The sequence below is a fragment of the Xenopus laevis genome, chromosome 1S (genome assembly GCF_017654675.1).
Source record: "Xenopus laevis strain J_2021 chromosome 1S, Xenopus_laevis_v10.1, whole genome shotgun sequence".
Lineage (NCBI taxonomy): Eukaryota > Metazoa > Chordata > Amphibia > Anura > Pipidae > Xenopus > Xenopus laevis.
In genome coordinates, this window is record NC_054372.1 from 80,782,855 (window position 1) to 80,803,820 (window position 20,966).

Genomic DNA, 20,966 nt, shown 5'->3' on the forward strand with positions numbered 1-20,966 from the left:
AAATTCATATGTACTATTTGAATTTGGAGGTCTCTGTATGCCACATGGTTTGGTAAATCTTTGCATTTCAGGCATCAAACTATTCAGTAGATCCCTGTTGTTCATATTTAGGATGCTTTATGCTGTAAGTTACGAAATGTGGGGTATATAATGGGGTAAAATGCAAGCTTTGTGACATCAGAAATTATATAAAAAACAAAGTTTAGGGTAGCGTTGCTGCTTGGTGCTTTGCCATATAAAGATACATTTACCCATTTTAGATTAGGCACAATGTGTATTTTTTGAAATATGATGTTTTCTTGGGATGTCTTACTTGCCACTTTTACCAAACAGTAATCATGCAGTATGTTTTTTTTTTTGTAGTAGAAATCTATGCCATGAAATGTGTTCATATTGGGGTCACTAAATGCCAGATATTTTGGTAAACCATTCAGATATTTTGGTAAACATCAAACTGTTCAGTGGACCCCCTGCAATCATATTCAGGGTGCTTTTTCTTGGTACCCAATACAGTGTGGGATGTGCGTAGCAGCAAAATATTACCTTTTCTGAATTTTGATACATTTTTATAAAAACTGCTACGTTCAGAAAAGCTTTGATGTTTGGCAGTTAGGAGTAGAGAGACATAGGGGCAAATTCACTAAGAATCGAAGTTGCGCCAGGCGCAACTTCGCCGCTCTTCGCCAGCGCTCCGCAAATTCACTAAAATGCGAAGTTGCACACAGGGGTAGCGAAAGGTTGCGGAGTTGCGCTAGCGTTGTTTTCAATGGAGGAACACGTATCTGCTCTACAAATGCCTAGAAAAACTTCAAATCTGCAAATAAAAATTTTATTTTGCCCTACACATGTGCCCACTGTCTAGGTAAGTTGCCATGAGTCAGGAAAAGTAGGGGGGAGGAAGGGGAGCCCCAAAAAATTTTCGATCTTTTTCAGCCTATCAGCCATCATGTAGAAAACACGCCAGCGTTTTTTGGGACTTAGAAAAAATTTTGACTTTTTTTTTAAACAATCCCTATCTACTCTATTGCGCTTCGCCAGGTCTGAGGTGGCGAAGGAAGTCTAGCGTAAAAGGTAGCGTTTGCTACACTGCGCAAGTTAGTCAATTTGCGTAGTTTCGTCACTAGCGAAGATTCGCCTGGCGTAAGGTTGCGAAGTAACACTAGCGAAACTACGCCAGCGTTCGTTAGTGAATTTGCGCAGTAGTGAAAATGCCAAACGCTAGCGAATTAACGCTAGCGTTCGGCGCTTCGCGCCTTAGTGAATTTGCCCCATAGTTACCCATTTTGGAATCAGCAGAATGTGTACTTTTCAAAAATATATGGCTTTCTGGGGTAAACCTAATGTTTCATGATTTTTTGACCTTGGAATCTAAAGTATGACGTTTTCTGCCTACGTGCTTTCAAAATTCGATAATATACTGCCGGGAGTTTTTGCTGTACAGAATTCCTAAATCTCCCTAAAACTATACATATCTGGTATTTGTATGTTCGAGAGACATGAGGCTTTCCAAATCAGTTGGATATTAAAGTGATCCAGCACAAAATGTTTCAAAAACTGCATTTTGCATAACTAAAATGTCAAATTCTGGGTTAATGGACTTGCTAGTAAAAAAATATTGTCAAAACAGCACACATAATGGGGTTTATGTTTCAAGATATTTCATTGTTTTCTGATTTTGCTTCCTAGTATTTGTTTATGGTGCCCATAACACCACTTTTGGCAGGGGTGAGTGAGTGGAAAGCAGGTGTGGCAGGGCTGAGTGGAAGAGCCAGGTGTACATGTAAGGAGGATAGGTATAGCTGACATTATTACACTAATGCCAGTATATGGAACTAGCAGTGCCAACGCAAGTAAACGCCTGAGGTGCTTGGGTATGGAAGTCCTTGTAATGCCAGTATGTTTGGAAGTGCCAGTGGTTGTTCCAATCTACGGAAGTGCCAATGTCACTGAATGTGTTGGTGCAGTTTAAAGTGTAGAAGTATAGTATAGAAGTGTCAGTACCAATGACAGTATGTGTGAAGGTGCAAATGGCAATGCCAGTGTATGGAAGTTTCAGTACCATTGGTAATGTGCGATTACCAATCAAACTGTATGTGGTGGTGTTATGAGAGTCCCTGTGTATGGAAGTACAAATGCCAATGGCAATGTATGTGGTGGTGCCAATGTATGAAAGTGCCTTGAAGTGTTTGAAGTACAAGTACCAATACTAGTGTATACAAATGCCAGTGCTAATGACAGTGTGTATGGAAGTGCCAGTGTATAGAAGTGCCAGTGCTACTGCCAGTGCATGAGGTTCCAGTACCAATGTGCGTGTGAAGGCGCCAGTGGCAATGCCACTGTATGTACCAATGACTGTGTGTAGTAGTAGCAGTGCCAATGTATGGAATTGTCTGTGTATACAAGTGCCAGTGCTAATGACACTGAATAGAGGTTATAGGACCAATGCCAGTATGTGTGGAGGGACCAGTACCAATGCTAGTATATGTAGGTGTCAGTAAAAATTCCAGTGTGTATGGAAGTGCATGCCAGTGTAAAGATGTACCAATCAGACCATATTTAGACATACAAGGCTGGTATTAGATTCTGAAGGAAGGTGAGAGCTAAGGTAGGTTGGGGAGGAGGCAGAACATTCATAGGGAGCAAAATACCTGAGCTGTATCAATGTCCTGCAGCCTGGTCTGGGATTGCTACCAGTGAATAATCCATATGCATGCATACAATTTTACAGGCTGCTCAGATCTTCCATAAAGGGCTTATGTGCAAGCATGAAAATTAGGATGATCTCTTGTCCTGTCCAAATTGGAGCGTTTGCCTCAGAAACACTACTATTGTTTACAAAAAAATAAAAATAAGCTGCTTGCTAGCCATGGAGTCAGATAAGCAGGTAATAGATACATTAACCCTTTAAGTGCCAGCAGAATTTCACATTTAAGTTACGCGAAATGCCAGCCGTTTTTGAAACATTTTGTGCTCTCTCACTTTAGGGGCATTTTCTGAGGGGAAACCTATAGTTTACCTAGGAAAACTATACATTGTTTTTTTCGGTAGAAACTGAGCTTTCTAAATCTGCCTGAGTTTTCATGTATTTCCACCTGTGCAAAAAAATTTATAGTGCTAAATACCAAAAAAAAATGAAAAATTACCATTTTTCATCGTATATCAATTTATACCAGAAAAATATTTCATTTTACGGATGAAAATCCAACTGATTTGGAAAGCCTTATTTCTCTCGAACGTGCCAATACCAGATATGTATAGTTTTAGGGAGATTTAGGATTTCTGTACAGCAAAAACTCCCGGCAGTATATTACTGAATTTTGAAAGCACTAAGGCAGAAAACGGCATGCTTTAGATTCCAAGGCAAAAAATCCTGAAACCGTAGGTTTACCCCAGAAAACCATACATTTTTGAAAAGTACACATTCTGCCGATTACAAAATGGGTAACTATGTCTCTCTACTCCCAACTACCAAACATAAAAGCTTGTCTGAACATAGCGGTTTTTCAACAAAAAATTAAAAATTCTGAAAAATCATTTCAAAGGTTTTATTTTGCTGCTCCGCATATCCCAAACTATATTAGGTACCAAGAAAAAGCACCTGAAATATGATTGCCAGGGGTCCACTGAACAGTTTGATACCCATTATGCATAGGTTTACCAAAGTATCTGGCATTTAGAGACACCAATATGAAGTTAGCACATCCAAATTGTTCAGGACTTTACTTCAGCTACTGAGAAATCAACACATTGACTGCATTTTTTGTGGGGTAAAAACACAGAAATATACGTTTACCCCCCAAACCCATATATTTTTGGAAAGTACACATTCTACTGAATCTAAAATGGTACCCATGCCTTTCTGCTCCAAACTACTGAGTCGCAAGGCTTTCCCAAAATTGTCGGTTTTGGTGAAATATCTGAAAATTGCCTCAAACCTTCAACTTCCCAGCACCATATCGCCCATGTATCATTACGTACTAAGAAAAAGCACCCTAAATATGATTGCCAGGGTTCCTCCAAACAGTTTGGTGGCCATTGTTCATAGGTTTACCAAAGTATCTGGCATTTAGAGGCCTCAAAATGAAGTTAGCGCATACAAATAGTCCTGTGGGTAACTTCATCTAATGAAAAATCAACACATTGACTGCATTTTTGTGGGGTAAAAACACAGAAATATATGTTTACCCCCCAAACCCATATATTTTTGGAAAGTACACATTCTACTGAATCTAAAATGGGTACCCATGCCTTTCTGCTCCAAACTACTGAGTCGCAAGGCTTTCCCAAAGTTGTCGGTTTTGGTGAAATATCTGAAAATTGCCTCAAAGCTTCAACTTCCCAGCACCATATCACCCATGTGTCATTACGTACTAAGAAAAAGCACCCTAAATATGATTGCCAGGGTTCCTCTGAACATTTTGGTGGCCATTGTTCATAAGTTTACCAAAGTATCTGGCATTTAGAGGCCCCAAAATGAAGTTAGCGCATACAAACAGTCCCGTGGGTAACTTCAGCTAATGAAAAATCAACACATTGACTGCATTTTTGTGGGGTAAAAACACAGAAATATATGTTTACCCCCCAAAACCCATATATTTTTGGAAAGTACACATTCTACAGAATCTAAAATGGGTACCCATGCCTTTCTGTTCCAAACTACTGAGTCGCAAGGCTTTCCCACAATTGTCGGTTTTGGTGAAATATCTGAAAATTGCCTCAAAGCTTCAACTTCTCAGCACCATATCACCCATGTATCGTTATGCACCAAGAAAAAGCACCCTAAATATGATTGCCAGGGTTCCTCGAACAGTTTGGTGGCCATTGTTCATAGGTTTACCAAAGTATCTGGCATTTAGAGGCCCCAAAATGAAGTTAGTGCATACAAATAGTCCTGTGGGTAACTTCAGCTAATGAAAGATCAACACATTGACTGCATTTTTGTGGGGTAAAAACACAGAAATATATGGTTACCCCCCAAACCCATACATTTTTGGAAAGGACACATTCTACAGAATCTAAAATGGGTACCCATGCCTTATTGCTCCAAACTACTGAGTCGCAAGGCTTTCCCAAAGTTGTCGGTTTTGGTGAAATATCTGAAAATTGCCTCAAAGCTTCAACTTCCCAGCACCATATCACCCATGTGTCATTACGTACTAAGAAAAAGCACCCTAAATATGATTGCCAGGGTTCCTCTGAACATTTTGGTGGCCATTGTTCATAAGTTTACCAAAGTATCTGGCATTTAGAGGCCCCAAAATGAAGTTAGCGCATACAAACAGTCCCGTGGGTAACTTCAGCTAATGAAAAATCAACACATTGACTGCATTTTTGTGCGGTAAAAACACAGAAATATATGTTTACCCCCCAAAACCCATATATTTTTGGAAAGTACACATTCTACAGAATCTAAAATGGGTACCCATGCCTTTCTGCTCCAAACTACTGAGTCACAAGGCTTTCCCACAATTGTCGGTTTGGTGAAATATCTGAAAATTGCCTCAAAGCTTCAACTTCTCAGCACCACATCACCCATGTATCGTTATGCACCAAGAAAAAGCACCCTAAATATGATTGCCAGGGTTCCTCCGAACAGTTTGGTGGCCATTGTTCATAGGTTTACCAAAGTATCTGGCATTTAGAGGCCCCAAAATGAAGTTAGCGCATACAAACAGTCCCGTGGGTAACTTCAGCTAATGAAAAATCAACACATTGACTGCATTTTTGTGGGGTAAAAACACAGAAATATATGTTTACCCCCCAAACCCATACATTTTTGGAAAGTACACATTCAACAGAATCTAAAATGCGTACCCATGCCTTATTGCTCCAAACTACTGAGTCGCAAGGCTTTCCCAAAGTTGTCGGTTTTGGTGAAATATCTGAAAATTGCCTCAAAGCTTCAACTTCCCAGCACCATATCACCCATGTGTCATTACGTACTAAGAAAAAGCACCCTAAATATGATTGCCAGGGTTCCTCTGAACATTTTGGTGGCCATTGTTCATAAGTTTACCAAAGTATATGGCATTTAGAGGCCCCAAAATGAAGTTAGCACATACAAATTGTCCTGTGGGTAACTTCAGCTAATGAAAAATCAACACATTGACTGCATTTTTGTGGGGTAAAAACACAGAAATATATGTTTACCCCCAACCCCATATATTTTTGGAAAGTACACATTCTACAGAATCTAAAATGGGTACCCATGCCTTTCTGCTCCAAACTACTGAGTCGCAAGGCTTTGACAAATTTGGCGGTTTTGGTGAAATATCTGGAAATTGCCTCAAAGCTTCAACTTTCCAGCATCGTATTGTCCATGTATCATTACCAGCATAAAGCATCCTAAATATAAACATATGGGTCTACTAAACAGTTTGATGCCCAATGTGCATAGATATACCAAATTATGTGGCGCACAGAGACCCCAAAATGACAATATGTATAGACATTTTCACGGCTGACGCGCTGGCTGCTGCAATATAAGCACCCGGTGTGTGTAATATGCGACATTAGACCCCCCTAACAGTACAGAGACCACAGAAAACCATATATTTTCAGAAAGTACACATTCTGACGAATCCAATATGGGTAAATATGTGTTCCTACTGCAAATTGCCAAACTGCAAAGCAATGCTGAACATAACGGTTTTTATCAAATTTCGGAAAATCGTCACAAAGCTTGAATTCTACCCCATTATATGCCACACATTTCGTAACTTATCAGCATAAAACATCCTAAAAATGAACGCCAGGGGTCTACTGAACACTTTGATGCCCAATATGCATAGATATACCAAACTATGTGGCGCACAGAGACCCCCAAATGACAATAGTGTATATACATTTTCACGACTGACGCGCTGGCTGCTGCAATATAAGCACCTGGTGTGTGTATTATGCAACATTAGACCCCCCTAACAGTACAGAGACCCCAGAAAACCATATATTTTCAGAAAGTACACATTCTGACGAATCCAATATGGGTAAATAAGTGTTTCTACTGCAAACTGCCAAACTGCAAAGCAATGCTGAACATAACGGTTTTTATCAAATTTCTGAAAATCGTCACAAAGCTTGAATTTTACCCCATTATATGCCCCACAGTTTGTAACGTATGAGCATAAAACATCCTAAATATGAAGGCCAGGGGTCTACTGAACACTTTGATGCCAAATAAGCATAGATATACCAAACTATGTGGCGCACAGAGACCCCCAAATGACAATAGTGTATATACATTTTCATGGCTGACGCGCTGGCTGCTGCAATATAAGCACCTGGTGTGTGTATTATGCGACATTAGACCCCCCTAACAGTACAGAGACCCCAGAAAACCATATATTTTCAGAAAGTACACATTCTGACGAATCTAATATGGGTAAATATGTGTTTCTACTACAAACTGCCAAACTGCAAAGTACTGCTGAACGTAATGGTTTTTATCAAATTTCTGAAAATCATCACGAAGCTTGAATTTTACCCCATTATATGCCCCACATTTCGTAGTGTATCAGCATAAAACATCCGAAATATGAATGCCAGGGGTCTACTGAACACTTTGATGCCCAATATGTATAGATATACCAAACTATGTGGCCCACAGAGACCCCCAAATGACATAGTAACATAGTAACATAGTAAGTAAAGTTGAAAAAAGACACATGTCCATCGAGTTCAACTTTTTTTTTTATAACTACCTATCTGCCAGTTGATCCAGAGGAAGGCAAAAAAACCCATCTGAAGCCTCTCTAATTTGCCTTAGAGGGGGAAAAATTCCTTCCTGACTCCAAAATGGCAATCGGACTAGTCCCTGGATCAACTTGGACTATGAGCTATTTCCCATAACCCTGTATTCCCTTACTTGCTAAAAAGCCATCCAACCCCTTCTTAAAGCTATCTAATGTATCAGCCTGTACAACTGATTCAGGGAGAGAATTCCACATCTTCACAGCTCTCACTGTAAAAAACCCCTTCCGAATATTTAGGCGGAACCTCTTTTCTTCTAATCGGAATGGGTGACCTCGTGTCAGCTGGAAAGACCTACTGGTAAATAAAGCATTAGAGAGATTGTTATATGATACCCTTATATATTTATACATAGTCATCATATCACCCCTTAAGCGCCTCTTCTCCAGTGTGAACATCCACAATTTGGCCAGTCTTTCCTTATAGCTAAGATTTTCAATACCTTTTACCAGCTTAGTTGCCCTTCTCTGTACCCTCTCTAATACAATAATGTCCTGTTTGAGTGATGGAGACCAAAACTGTACGGCATATTCTAGATGGGGCCTTACAAGTGCTCTATACAGTGGAAGAATGACCCCCTCCTCCCTTGACTCTATGCCCCTTTTAATACAGCTCAAGACCTTAATTGCCCTTGATGCTGCTGACTGGCATTGCTTGCTACAGCCAAGTTTATCATCTACAAGGACTCCAAGGTCCTTTTCCATAATGGATTTGCCTAGTGCAGTCCCATTAAGGGTATAAGTGGCTTGGATATTTTTACATCCCAGGTGCATGACTTTACATTTATCAACATTGAATCTCATTTGCCACTTAGCTGCCCAGATTGCCAGTTTGTCAAGATCACGTTGCAAGGATGCCACATCCTGGATGGAATTAATTGGGCTGGATAATTTTGTGTCATCTGCAAACACTGATACATTACTTACAACACCCTCCCCTAAGTCATTAATGAACAAGTTAAATAAAAGTGGACCCAATACTGAGCCCTGGGGGACCCCACTAAGAACGTTACTCCAAGTAGAGAATGTCCCATTAACAACCACCCTCTGTACCCGATCCTGTAGCCAGTTTCCTATCCACTTGCAAACGACTTCATTAAGCCCAACAGACCTTAGTTTAGAAAGCAGTCGTTTGTGGGGCACAGTATCAAACGCTTTGGCAAAATCCAAATAGATCACATCTACTGCCCCCCCACTATCCAGAATCTTACTTACCACATCATAAAATGCAATCAAATTCGTCTGACATGACCTATCCTTCATAAAGCCATGCTGATTGCTGCTCATAATGCCATTCATTAGGACAAAATTTGGAATGTGATCCCTTAACAAGCCTTCAAATAATTTGCCCACCACAGATGTCAAACTTACTGGCCTATAATTGCCAGGCTGAGATCGTAATCCCTTTTTAAATATTGGAATAACATCAGCTTTTCTCCAATCCATAGGCACCATACCAGATGACAGTGAATCTGAGAAAATCAGAAATAAGGGCTGGTCTAAAACTGAACTAAGCTCTCTTAGAACCCGGGGGTGTATGCCATCAGGACCTGTAGCCTTGTTTACATTAATTTGTATTAAAGCTTTTTGAATCATATCCTGAGTCAGCCACTGACTAGATTGAGCTGAACCATTCGTGCAGTTATTAAGTGAGCCTGTGAACCCAGACTCCTCTATTGTATACACTGAAGAAAAGAACTGATTTAACACATTTGCCTTATCTGTATCTGTTACAACCATACTGGTACCATTATTTAATGGAGCAACACTCTCAACCTGCATCTTTTTACTATTAATATATTTAAAAAACTTTTTAGGGTTAGTTTTCACCTCCACCGCAATTAACTCTTCATTTCTTTTCTTAGCCTTCCGGATTGCTGATTTACAACATTTATTACAGTGTTTATATTCATTAAATGCAGCTTCTGTCCCTACAGATTTGTAGTTTTTAAATGCCTTTCTCTTCTTTCCCATTAACTTCTTCACCTCTGTATTAAGCCACACAGGATGATTCTTAGAGCTTCTACGTTTAGACTTTAAGGGAATAAATTGAGAACTATAGTGTATATACATTTTCACAGCTGACGTGCTGGCTGCTGCAATATAAGCACCTGGTGTGTGTATTATGCGACATTAGACCCCCCTAACAGTACAGAGACCCCAGAAAACCATATATTTTCAGAAAGTACACATTCTGACGAATCCAATATGGGTAAATATGTGTTTCTACTGCAAACTGCCAAACTGCAAAGTACTACTGAACGTAACGGTTTTTATCAAATTTCTGAAAATCGTCACGAAGCTTGAATTTTACCCCATTATATGCCCCACATTTCGTAAAGTATCCGCATAAACCATCCTAAATATGAACGACAGGTGTCTACTGAACACTTTCATGCCCAATATTCACAGATTTACCAAACTATGTGGCGCACAGAGACGCCCAATTGGATATATAGTAGATAAAATTTACAAGACATAACAAAATAATACAGAAAGTGTGAAATTCAAATAAATTACTAAAATCCAATAAAACCACAAAAATCTATGCTTTTTTTTCAGACTAGTGTAATCAGACATCAGAATTACAGTTTGAATATTATAGCTTGGCAAAATAGGTTTTACGGACAGAATAAAGCAAGCAACAGTTATGCAGCACTGAAAATGCAATAAAATGGCTAACAATGCACCAAAATCCCTAAAATTTCCAAATAATCACCGAAATAACATACAAAAGGTATTGCACAGTACGGTTAGCGAATACGCTATTCGCAAAGGCAATAAACATTTTTTTGAGCCAAAAACAACGATGCAATATGAAAAAAAAAAAAAAAAAGCTACACAACAGTGTATGTGTGTGCGCATGTGTACAATTGGTAAATTGCATGTTATGTGCATGTGTTTGCAAGTGTATGTACCCCCCCCAAGTGTGTGTGACCCCCCTGATCCCCCAAAAAATGTATGTGAGTGTGTGTAAGTGTAAATCTAAGCATGTATTAGTATATAAAGTGTGTGTAAGTGTATTTTGTGTGTGTGTTACACTAACCTGGGGTGTGTAGCTGCAGATCTGTGTCCATGATGGCAGGAGGAGTGGAGAAGCAGGAGGGAGTCGCCAGATCCGTTGATCCGATGCGTGGGCGTCGCTGGAGGGACCCGGAAGTGCAGGCAGCAGCAGCAGCGCGCAGCCACGTGCGTCTGTTGCGTTTATGGGGCCCCTGGACGATCGCGCCCCAGGAGCCCCTTTCCCACCCGCTCCGCTCGTTGCCTAGGGGGTTCTGAGCGAGCGGGGAAGGAGCGAGCAGCATTTAAAGCCGCTCCTGAGCTCCCCCGCACGCATATGCTGCAGAACGTAGAATCTACGTTCTGTGGCATTTCAAGATACTTTTCCACAGAACGTAGATTCTACGTTCTGTGGCACTTAAATGGTTAATACAATGGGTTTAGATGCATGTAAAATAACTAAATCTATTGTATTGTACAGAGTTTATCTGCTCTAAAACCTGTGCCCTTTAGTCCTATTTCAACTTTAATGGGTGCTCCATGGCTGTATCTGAAGCAAACACAAGCAAGTTACTGGGAGACTAAATCACACACAAACACACATACATTTATAGACAGAAAGAGGCCGATTTCAGACATAGGTGCTAATTTGTACCAGTTCAATTACCCATATTTTGGACCTTGTAGTAAGCAGCCCATTCAAAGTGAATTGCTGGCTGGTTGTTATTGACCTACAGAGACATATGCAAAATGTAATACCCTGTTTTTTTTTTTAAATATCTGTACAATATTTACCATGCTCTGTCTTGTCTTTGATCTGGGAGAATGTGATAACCTAATTCTGCCAATAATATCAGCATTTTTGCACTATAAAAGAATAGCAGCCTTACTGTTCTCAGAATGAGATTCCAGAGACTGCAGTTGGTGTGTGGATGCTTTGAATTCAGCATGAAGAGGATGGGACTTTGCTAGTTGCTACGTGACATCACAGTTGGGGTATAGCCACTCCCATTCAGCAATTGCTTGAACTGGCTCTCAGAGAAAGCATTCTGACTGACTGTAATATTATTGAATGCTTTTCAAAAAGTAAGTATTTCTGTTAAATGAATATATTTGAGAATATTATTATTTTCATCCTATCTGTCCACTGGGAAAATTCGATTTTCCCGATTGTTCTCCTTTAAGCTTTATGGATCATATTCTGATTCAGCCACTGACTAGATTGAGCTGAGCCATCAGTGCAGCTATGAAGTGAGTGTGGGAACTCAGACGCCTCTATTGTATACACTGAAGAAAAGGACTGATTTAACACATTCACCTTTTCTGTATCTGTTACAACCATATTGGTACCATTATTTAATGGAGCAACACTCTCAACCTGCATCTTTTTACTAAACTTTTTGGGGTTAGTCTTAAGGTGGCCATACATGGAGAGATCCGCTCGTTTGGCGTGTCGCCAAACGAGCGGATCTCCCTCCGATATGCCCACCTTGAGGTGGGCAATATCGGGCTGATCAGATCGTGGGCCCTAGGGCCCAATGATCGGATCCTAGCGAACGGGCGGATCGCGGGACCGCATCAACGAATAGATGCGGCCGTGATCCGACGGGATTTTTAGTCCCATCCGATCGAGATCTGGCCGACTTTCCACCAGATCTCGATCGGGGAAGCCCGTCGGGGGCCCCCATACACGGGCCAATAAGCTGCCGACTCTGTCTGTCGGCAGTTTTTATCGGCCCGTGTATGGCCACCTTTAGCATCTGCCGCAATGCATTCTTCATTTCCTTTCTTTGCCTTCTGGATTGCTGATTTACAACATTTATTATAGTGTTTATATTCATTAAATGCAGCTTCTGTCCCAACAGAGTGACATCCAAGTAGAGATAGCGGACAGGCAGAAGGAGAACCGAGTTAAGAGCTCTGGATTAAGATAAGGAGAGGAGAAATAGATCTGAGTATTGTCAGCATAGAGGTGGTATTGGAGACCATACGAGCTGATTAGTTTGCAGAGGGAGGACGTATAGAGAGTAAATAATAAAAGGCCCAGGAAAGAGCCATGAGGAACCCCAACAGAAAGAGGTAGGGGAGAAGATGATACTCCATTGTAGGAAACACTGAATGATTAGTGAGGTAAGAAGAGAACCAGGACAGGACCATGTCACGAAGGCCAATTGAATGCCATGGGAGTTTTAAATAACTTCCATGAACTCGAAATTTGACCCTTGATAAATCTGTCCTTTAAGGTATGAAGATCCAAATTACAGAAAGATCCATTATCTGGAAAACCCTGGGTACCCGAGTATTATGCATTGATCTTACTGCCATGTTTAGAGTTAAAGGAGAATTCAACCATAAATTAACCCCCTACCCTACATAGACCCCTCTGCCCCCCCCCACCAGCCTAGCTGTTACCCTGGGCAAATGCCCTAAGTCTTTACTTACCCCCTGGTGCAGATTCTATCCAGCTCACGGTAGCCAACTTCCGGCTCTTTGATAATCTTTGGAATGAGACTGGCGCTTTGCCAATTTTCACGAGTTTCGGCACATGCAGTTGTTACAAAACAGAAAATGCTCCATCTGCACATATGCCGATCTGCCGGTCTCATTCTGAAGATTACCGAAGAGAAGAAGATGGCTGCTGTGAACTCCACTGGACAGAATCTGCACGGAGGGGTAAGTAAAGAGTTAGGGTCATTTGCCTGGGGGGGGGCAGCTAGGCTGGGGGGAGGAGGGAGGGGGGTCTATGTAGGGTAGGGTTTTTTTTATTAAGGGTTTGATTCTCCTTAAAAGGGGGTGGGGGCCACATGGGACATAAGAGTTAGTTAAGCTAGTTTGCTTTTCATCATTTAGTACACAGGTCAGATTCAAAAGAAAACTCACTTAACAGTCCCATATGGAAGTCATTGATTGGTTACTGACTGATAACAGGTTAGAGAGCTGCAAAGTTGTGTCCTGACTATTATGTCAGACATATGTTTGCTCCAGCCTTTATAGATTACCTTTCTGGCTAACTAATTTTATCATTTTATTATTTATTTGGCCATAGACGTGCAGATTTAATTCTTTGTGCGACTAATGCTTGTTCATTTCAGTCTAACAATCTGCCATTAACCATTCAGATTAAAATAAGCAGGAAAAATAACAAATCAGACAAAAGTTATGTTCGAAAAATAGTAGTAACAGTCACCCATTTATTTTGTCAGATCAAAACATGCAACGACACAATCCGACTGTATCTTTAGGTCTCTTGGAACACCATTATGGTGATCTGGGCATTAATATTGGCCCTGTTAAAGGGGGAAACCCAATTAGTCCCCTTGTCTGTTAATGTAGATGCCTATGCTGTAAGCTCTTGTGAACATGGCCTTTTTTCTTATCAGTATTAAGAGCCACACAACTTAACGACCCTACATAATGATTAAAAAAAAAACAGTAAAATTTAAAAAATCTAAAGAAAACAAATGAATATAATAACCTGCAGGCTCCATTAAATAGTTCTTAGGGATCTTACCTGCAGCTTTTGTAGTAACAATTTTGGGTTTGCTGCGAGCACCATCTCCTTTCATGGTGTAAGCGGCAACTGTTATGGAATAAGACGTTTCTGGTTGGAGACCAGATATTATCATTTCCTGTTAATACAAGAATAATTATAAACAAAATCCAGTACTTTCTTGTATTGCAAAAGCTTCAATTCATGCAGCGAAAACAAAGTCATTAGTTTGCAAGCAGTAATATACAGTCACAAAAAATGTAAGTACTTCCATCACAAAGTCAAGGTGCACATTGCTGCAACAACTTTCACAAACTTGAATTTTTAGTATACAATACGATTTATTATATAACAGTTTCTAATTGAAGCACAGTTTTGCCATTATTTATCAAAAATCTAATATGAGGTTTGTGAGGTTTTTTCTGCTTCGAATAAACTCCTAATTTAAAAAAAATGTGAATATTTGAATGTAAAAAAAAATCGACCTAATACAATAATGAAAAAAACCTCGAATTTATAGGATTAAAAATTTGAATACCTTGAATTTTTTCCAGTTTATAGGTTTAAAACTCAAATTTGTGAGTTTACAAACTCGAATTAAAACTTGAAAACTCTAATTAAAAAATGCCTTGAATTTTACCTAGGACAACTCCCATTGACTTCTACATGAACTCACCATCTTTTAAATGCTGATTTTTTTTTTTTTACATTCAAGTTTTTTTCTTGCTTCATAAATACCAGAGATTTGAGTTTTTGAAAATATCATTTGAATTTGTGAGTTATTGTACAAAAACAATTCGAATCGTGGCAACAATTCAAATTCGAACCTTGATAAATCATCCCCTTAGATTGTGAGCTACTGCTAGCTCTACTGGAGGGAAGCATCAGCAGGGTCAGACTGGCCTCCTAAGAACAGGAAAAGTCTCCAGTGGGCCCTGGACAAGGTACATTCTTACCCCTTCGTGAAGACATAATTATATACTACCTTTCCAAGTTCTGCATACGTTCTGCAATTCTTTTAGTATTCCCATTTTTTTCAAAAAGAAAAAATGTGAAATTCTTCTATAACCTCTGTGGATGGTGTGTTTATTGTCAGTAATAAGCAAGAATATCCAGGGAAGCTGTTAATTATATAGGGCTAGGAGCGTGCATTTCTCAAGAAGAATCTAGACAGATTACACTGGAGAGCATGCATTACATCCGGCCCAAAATATCTAAATAATCTTAGATTCTTAGTAATAGTCTTAGGGTTGCCACCCCGGTCGGTATTTTACCGGCTTAGCCGGTAAAACTCCTGCCAAGGCCGGGAGTACAATGTAGCTGCCGGTAAATTTGTAATACCCTTTTAAAAAGACCCCTCGGCCTGCCCCCAATCCCCTGTAAACTTAGCTTAAATGTAGCTTTTGTCCTCCGTCTTCAGCTATCCATGTCGTGGCCTGCCCCCTTTTATGTCATGGCCCAGCCCCTTTTGACATCACACCTTTCTTTTATTCCCGCCCACGCACACTCTTGCTATCTTTTTACCCAATGATGCAGCAAAAAAAGTTTTTATTTCTGCAATATAGAAAAAAAGTAGAATCCCTGTGAATATAAGTAGGACTGGTAAAGAGCAAAAATAATTTCACACCCACCCACCCATTCCCGAGCCAAACAATATTCAGTAGAGTAGAGTATGTTAGAGAATGCTTGAAGGGAAATTCATCATTAAATGAACTTCTAGCATGACAACATTTTGCAGGTGCTCTTTGCATTTTAGTTTTAATTTTGTAATTACATTTTTGTGCCTTTAGTTTTGTAATTTAAATATCTGGTTGCTAGTGTCCCAATTAGAAGCCATGCAGTGGGCTTGATGACCTTTACAGGCAAATATGAAACAATAACTACGTTTTGTGGAGGGTTAATCATTCTGACAGCAACACAGCATTACACTGTTTTTTGTTAATATGTTTTCAAATTTTTTTTCCATGTTTTATTTTTGACCATTTTAAAGGAGAAGGAAAGCTACGGAGGCATTTTATTGCCAATAGATTAGCTGCAATAGTGCAAGCTAGAATGCTATATTTATTCTGTAGAATGTTTTACCATACCTGAGTAAAAAGCTCTAGAAACTCTCTGTTTGTTTAGGATAGGAGCTGCAGTATTAACATGGTGTGACTTCACTTCCTGCCTGAGTCTCTCCCTGCTCACTCCTAGCTCTGGGCTCAGATTACAGTAGAGAAGGGAGGGGGGTGGGGAAGAGGAGAAAACGGAGCATGCTCTTGCCCAGGGCAATGAGGTCTAAGCTGAAGGCAAGAAGTCTGATACAGAAGCCCATGTGTACACAATAGAAGGAAAGAAATGCAGTGTTTCTTTTGACAGGGGACTCAGAGCAGCACTACTTTGGGGGTTTACTGGTATATTTAGATGGACCTTTCTGATAAGGCTTACTTAGTTTTAACCTTTCCTTCTCCTTTAAATCAAAAATTTAAGTTTAAAGTTGAATGTTCTGTCTATGGTGCTTCTGTCTGGCAGCAGGTGCAGACAGTGAACTATTACAATTTGCTAGTGTCAGGTACTCACCGAGCAGCGCGTCCTGTGCGCTCCAGCGCATCCTGTGCGTTCCAGCACGTCTGTGCGTTCCAGCAGCATCACGGTGCGTCCCAGTGACGACATCACAGGGCGTCGTGGTGCCGGCTCCAGGGATTCAGGCGGCGCAGCAGGATGACGTAGGCTACACCATTTAGCCCAGCGCAGAGGACTCTCAGGTGCTCGGACATCGTGGTTTCCTAGCTACACTCTGAGTAAGTGACTATTTGAATTCTATTGAACTTGGCTTTTGACTCTGCTTCTGTCTCTCGACTATTCTGCTGTATTAACCCCTGGACTTTGCTTGGACTGATTCATTGTTGCCAACCCTGCTTGCTGTTTGATTATTCTGCTGCATTAACCCCTGGTACTTCGTTTGGACTGATTCATTGTTGCCGACCCTGCCTGTTATCCAGCCTTGTGTTCTCCAATTTGCCTACTGGAACATCTCCCTGATCTCTCCGTGTTGTGAGGTTACGTGGCCTAACGTCTTCACTTAAGTCGAACATCATTCCTGCTGGACGCTACGCCAGGACCTGTTACGGCTGACGCCAAGGTGCTTGCTGAGAACTTCACTCCTGTGACTACAGATTCCTGCTCCTCGCTGTTTACACTACTAATCTCGTATTTCTCTGTGCTCCCTGCAGTCACGTTACCCAGCACCTGAAGTTTTCCTACAAGATCAGAGTATCCAGTTCACAGGCTCCCATACCTCACCTTCACTAGCCTCCCTCCGTGCCTATTTGGGGGTTGTACTTGTGAGGGGGCTGTAAGGGTTGTCTTCTTCAACATCAACGGTTCCTCCCGGGTCGGTAAGTGTGACAGTATGTCCGAGCCCTACCAACAGGAACCTATTGAGGAAGCAAGTATTCTAGAGACTTTATCCCAACAAATGGCGGCCCTATCGAGAGTTGTCCAAGACTTGCAAGGTGGTTACCAAAGTATTCAAGCTCGTTTGACTGAACTTCCTGCTGATGACGCCGACGCCTCTTCTGCTTCCGCTTCTGGGCGTCTGGAACCAAAGATCCATTTACCGGAAAAGTTTGGAGGGGATCGCATGCAGTTTCGGTCCTTTTGGAACAGCTGTAGGTTATTGTTCTCTATGAAACCCAAGACTTATGCTGGTGAAAAAGAAAGTGGGAACGGTTATTTCATTTCTTCAAGGAGAACCTCAAACCTGGGCTCACCGCCTTTTGGAGCTAAATAGCCCCCTTCTGAAGGATGTCGAGACCTTCTTTGCAGCTATGGCATCCTTATATGATGATCCGCAACGGCCGGAAACTGCAGAAGAAGCATTGCACGCCCTTACACAAGGGAAGCGCCCTGTCGAAGATTACGCTGCGGAATTTCGGAGGTGGGCTGTTGATACCAGTTGGAATGAGTCTGCCCTCAGACATCATTATCGAGTTGGGCTGTCAACTCAGTTAAAGGACGAACTAGCCAGATTTGGAGTTCCAGTTCCTTTGGACGAACCTATTCAGCTTACCATCCAGATTGACAGACGCTTGAGGGAGAGACGTACTGAGAAGTCTTCCGTTCCAGTCTCCTGGGTGGTCCCTAGAGCGCCCATTCCAGGCGCCTCGTCTGCATCTGTTTCTACCACTGAGCCTATGCAGCTCGGTTTGACCCGTCCTAGCCTGAGTCCTGAGGAGAGATTGAGGAGGAGACGCTTGAATCTTTGTTTATACTGCAGCTCAGCCGACCACCTGTTACGTACATGCCCTCTTCGCCCGGATGGTAATGTTTCCTCCAGAGGCTGTGGGTTGGGAATACGTTTGCATCTTGAGAATGCCCATGTTTCCTTTTTGCTTTCGTTACAGTGGGGAAGAAAGCAGTTGCAAGTGGCGGCGATCATTGACTCTGGAGCTAGTAGTTGCTTCCTTGATTCTTAATTTGCCTGTACCCATAGTATTCCGTTACGTCCAAGATCTCAGCCGGTGATGATCAGAATGGCGGACGGTTCACCTATAGGTTCTGGACCCGTTTCTTTAGAGACTGAACCCTTAAATGTATCAATAAATATGTCTCATCATGAAATTATTCGTTTTGACGTTGTTCCTTCACCCTTGTTTCCAATCATTATTGGTTTACCATGGTTAAAGATCCACAATCCTTTTATTGACTGGGCTCGGGGGAAACTATCCTTTTCATCATTGTCTAAAGAACTGTTTTAAAAAGGGGTTACCCGCTTCTCAACAAGCTTTGGTCTGTGTTTCGGAGGGAAATCAGAATTTACTTTCTTCAGTCCCAAGGGTGTATCATGAATTTTTAGATGTTTTCAATGAGAAAAGTGCAGATATGCTTCCTCCACACCGGGCATACGATTGTCCTATAGACTTACTTCCTGGTCCAGGGCCAGATGGTATTCATCCCAGGGTAATTAGCGAGCTTAGCTCTGTGATTGCCAAACCTCTTTACTTAATTTTTCAGGATTCATTGAGATCTGGCATAGTGCCGAGAGACTGGCGAATTGCTAATGTGGTGCCTCTATTCAAAAAAGGATCCCGTTCTCAGCCTCAAAACTATAGGCCAGTTAGTCTGACGTCAGTATTAGGAAAGCTTTTCGAAGGGTTAATAAAGGATAAGATACTGGACTTCATAGCAAATCATAATACTATGAGTTTGTGCCAGCATGGTTTTATGCGTAATAGATCTTGCCAGACTAACTTAATTTCTTTTTACGAGAATGTAAGTAGAGACCTCGATTCTGGGATGGCAGTGGATGTGATTTACTTAGACTTTGCTAAAGCATTTGATACAGTGCCACACAAAAGGTTACTGGTTAAATTAAGGAATGTTGGCCTGGAACATAGTATTTGTACCTGGATAGAGAACTGGCTAAAAGATAGACTACAAAGAGTGGTGGTAAATGGAACATTTTCTAATTGGACCAGTGTTGTTAGTGGAGTACCGCAGGGCTCTGTACTAGGTCCCTTGCTTTTCAACTTGTTTATTAATGACCTGGAGGTGGGCATTGAAAGTACTGTTTCTATTTTTGCAGATGATACTAAATTGTGCAGAACTATAGGTTCCATGCAGGATGCTGCCACTTTGCAACGTGATCTGTCACTGGAAAACTGGGCAGCAAACTGGAAAATGAGGTTCAATGTTGATAAATGCAAGGTTATGCACTTTGGCAAAAATAATATAAATGCAAGTTATACACTAAATGGCAATGTGTTGGGAGTTTCCTTAAATGAAAAGGATCTAGGGGTCTTTGTAGATAACACGTTGTCTAATTCTGGGCAGTGTCATTCTGTGACTACTAAAGCAAATAAAGTTCTGTCTTGCATAAAAAAGGGCATTAACTCAAGGGATGAAAACATAATTATGCCTCTTTATAGGTCCCTGGTAAGGCCTCATCTGGAGTATGCAGTTCAGTTTTGGACTCCAGTCCTTAAGAGGGATATAAATGAGCTGGAGAGAGTGCAGAGACGTGCAACTAAATTGGTTAGAGGGACGGAAGACTTAAATTATGAGGGTAGACTGTCAAGGTTGGGGTTGTTTTCTCTGGAAAAAAGGCGCTTGCGAGGGGACATGATTACACTTTACAAGTACATTAGAGGACATTATAGACAAATGGCAGGGGACCTTTTTACCCATAAAGTGGATCACCGTACCAGAGGCCACCCCTTTAGACTAGAAGAAAATAACTTTCATTTGAAGCAACGTAGAGGGTTCTTCACAGTCAGGACAGTGAGGTTGTGGAATGCACTGCCGGGTGATGTTGTGATGGCTGATTCAGTTAATGCCTTTAAGAATGGCTTGGATGATTTTTTGGACAGACATAATATTAAAGGCTATTGTGATACTAAACTCTATAGTTAATATAGGTATGGGTATATAGAATTTTAATTAAAAGTAGGGAGGGGTGTGTGTATGGATGCTGGGTTTTCATTTGGAGGGGTTGAACTTGATGGACTTTGTCTTTTTTCAACCCAATTTAACTATGTAACTATGTAACTATGTAACTACCTATTCCTTTTGGGCGTATTTTCCCTCTCTCTGAGCCCGAACTCAAGGTTCTACAGGATTATATTGGTGAAAATTTGAGGAAGGGTTTTATCAGGTCCTCCACGTCTCCAGCAGGGGCAGGAATTTTCTTTGTTGAAAAGAAGGACCAATCACTACGACCCTGTATTGACTACCGGGAATTAAATAAA

The 20,966-nt window shown here is 41.0% G+C and overlaps 1 protein-coding gene across 21 annotated transcripts in view; it reads right to left on the reverse strand.

Moving 5' to 3' along the window:
• ptprs.S (protein tyrosine phosphatase receptor type S S homeolog) overlaps positions 1-20,966 on the reverse strand; it is a 380,500-nt gene that overhangs the window by 134,127 nt on the left and 225,407 nt on the right. For 14 of the 21 annotated variants that reach the window (XM_041579815.1, XM_041579826.1, XM_018243490.2 and 11 more), the window contains one exon: positions 14,260-14,377. The exons of the other annotated variants lie outside the window; for them this stretch is intronic. In XM_041579815.1, coding sequence (XP_041435749.1) covers positions 14,260-14,377 — 118 coding nt within the window. The remainder of the gene's footprint in view (positions 1-14,259; positions 14,378-20,966) is intronic. 21 annotated transcript variants of the gene reach the window in all.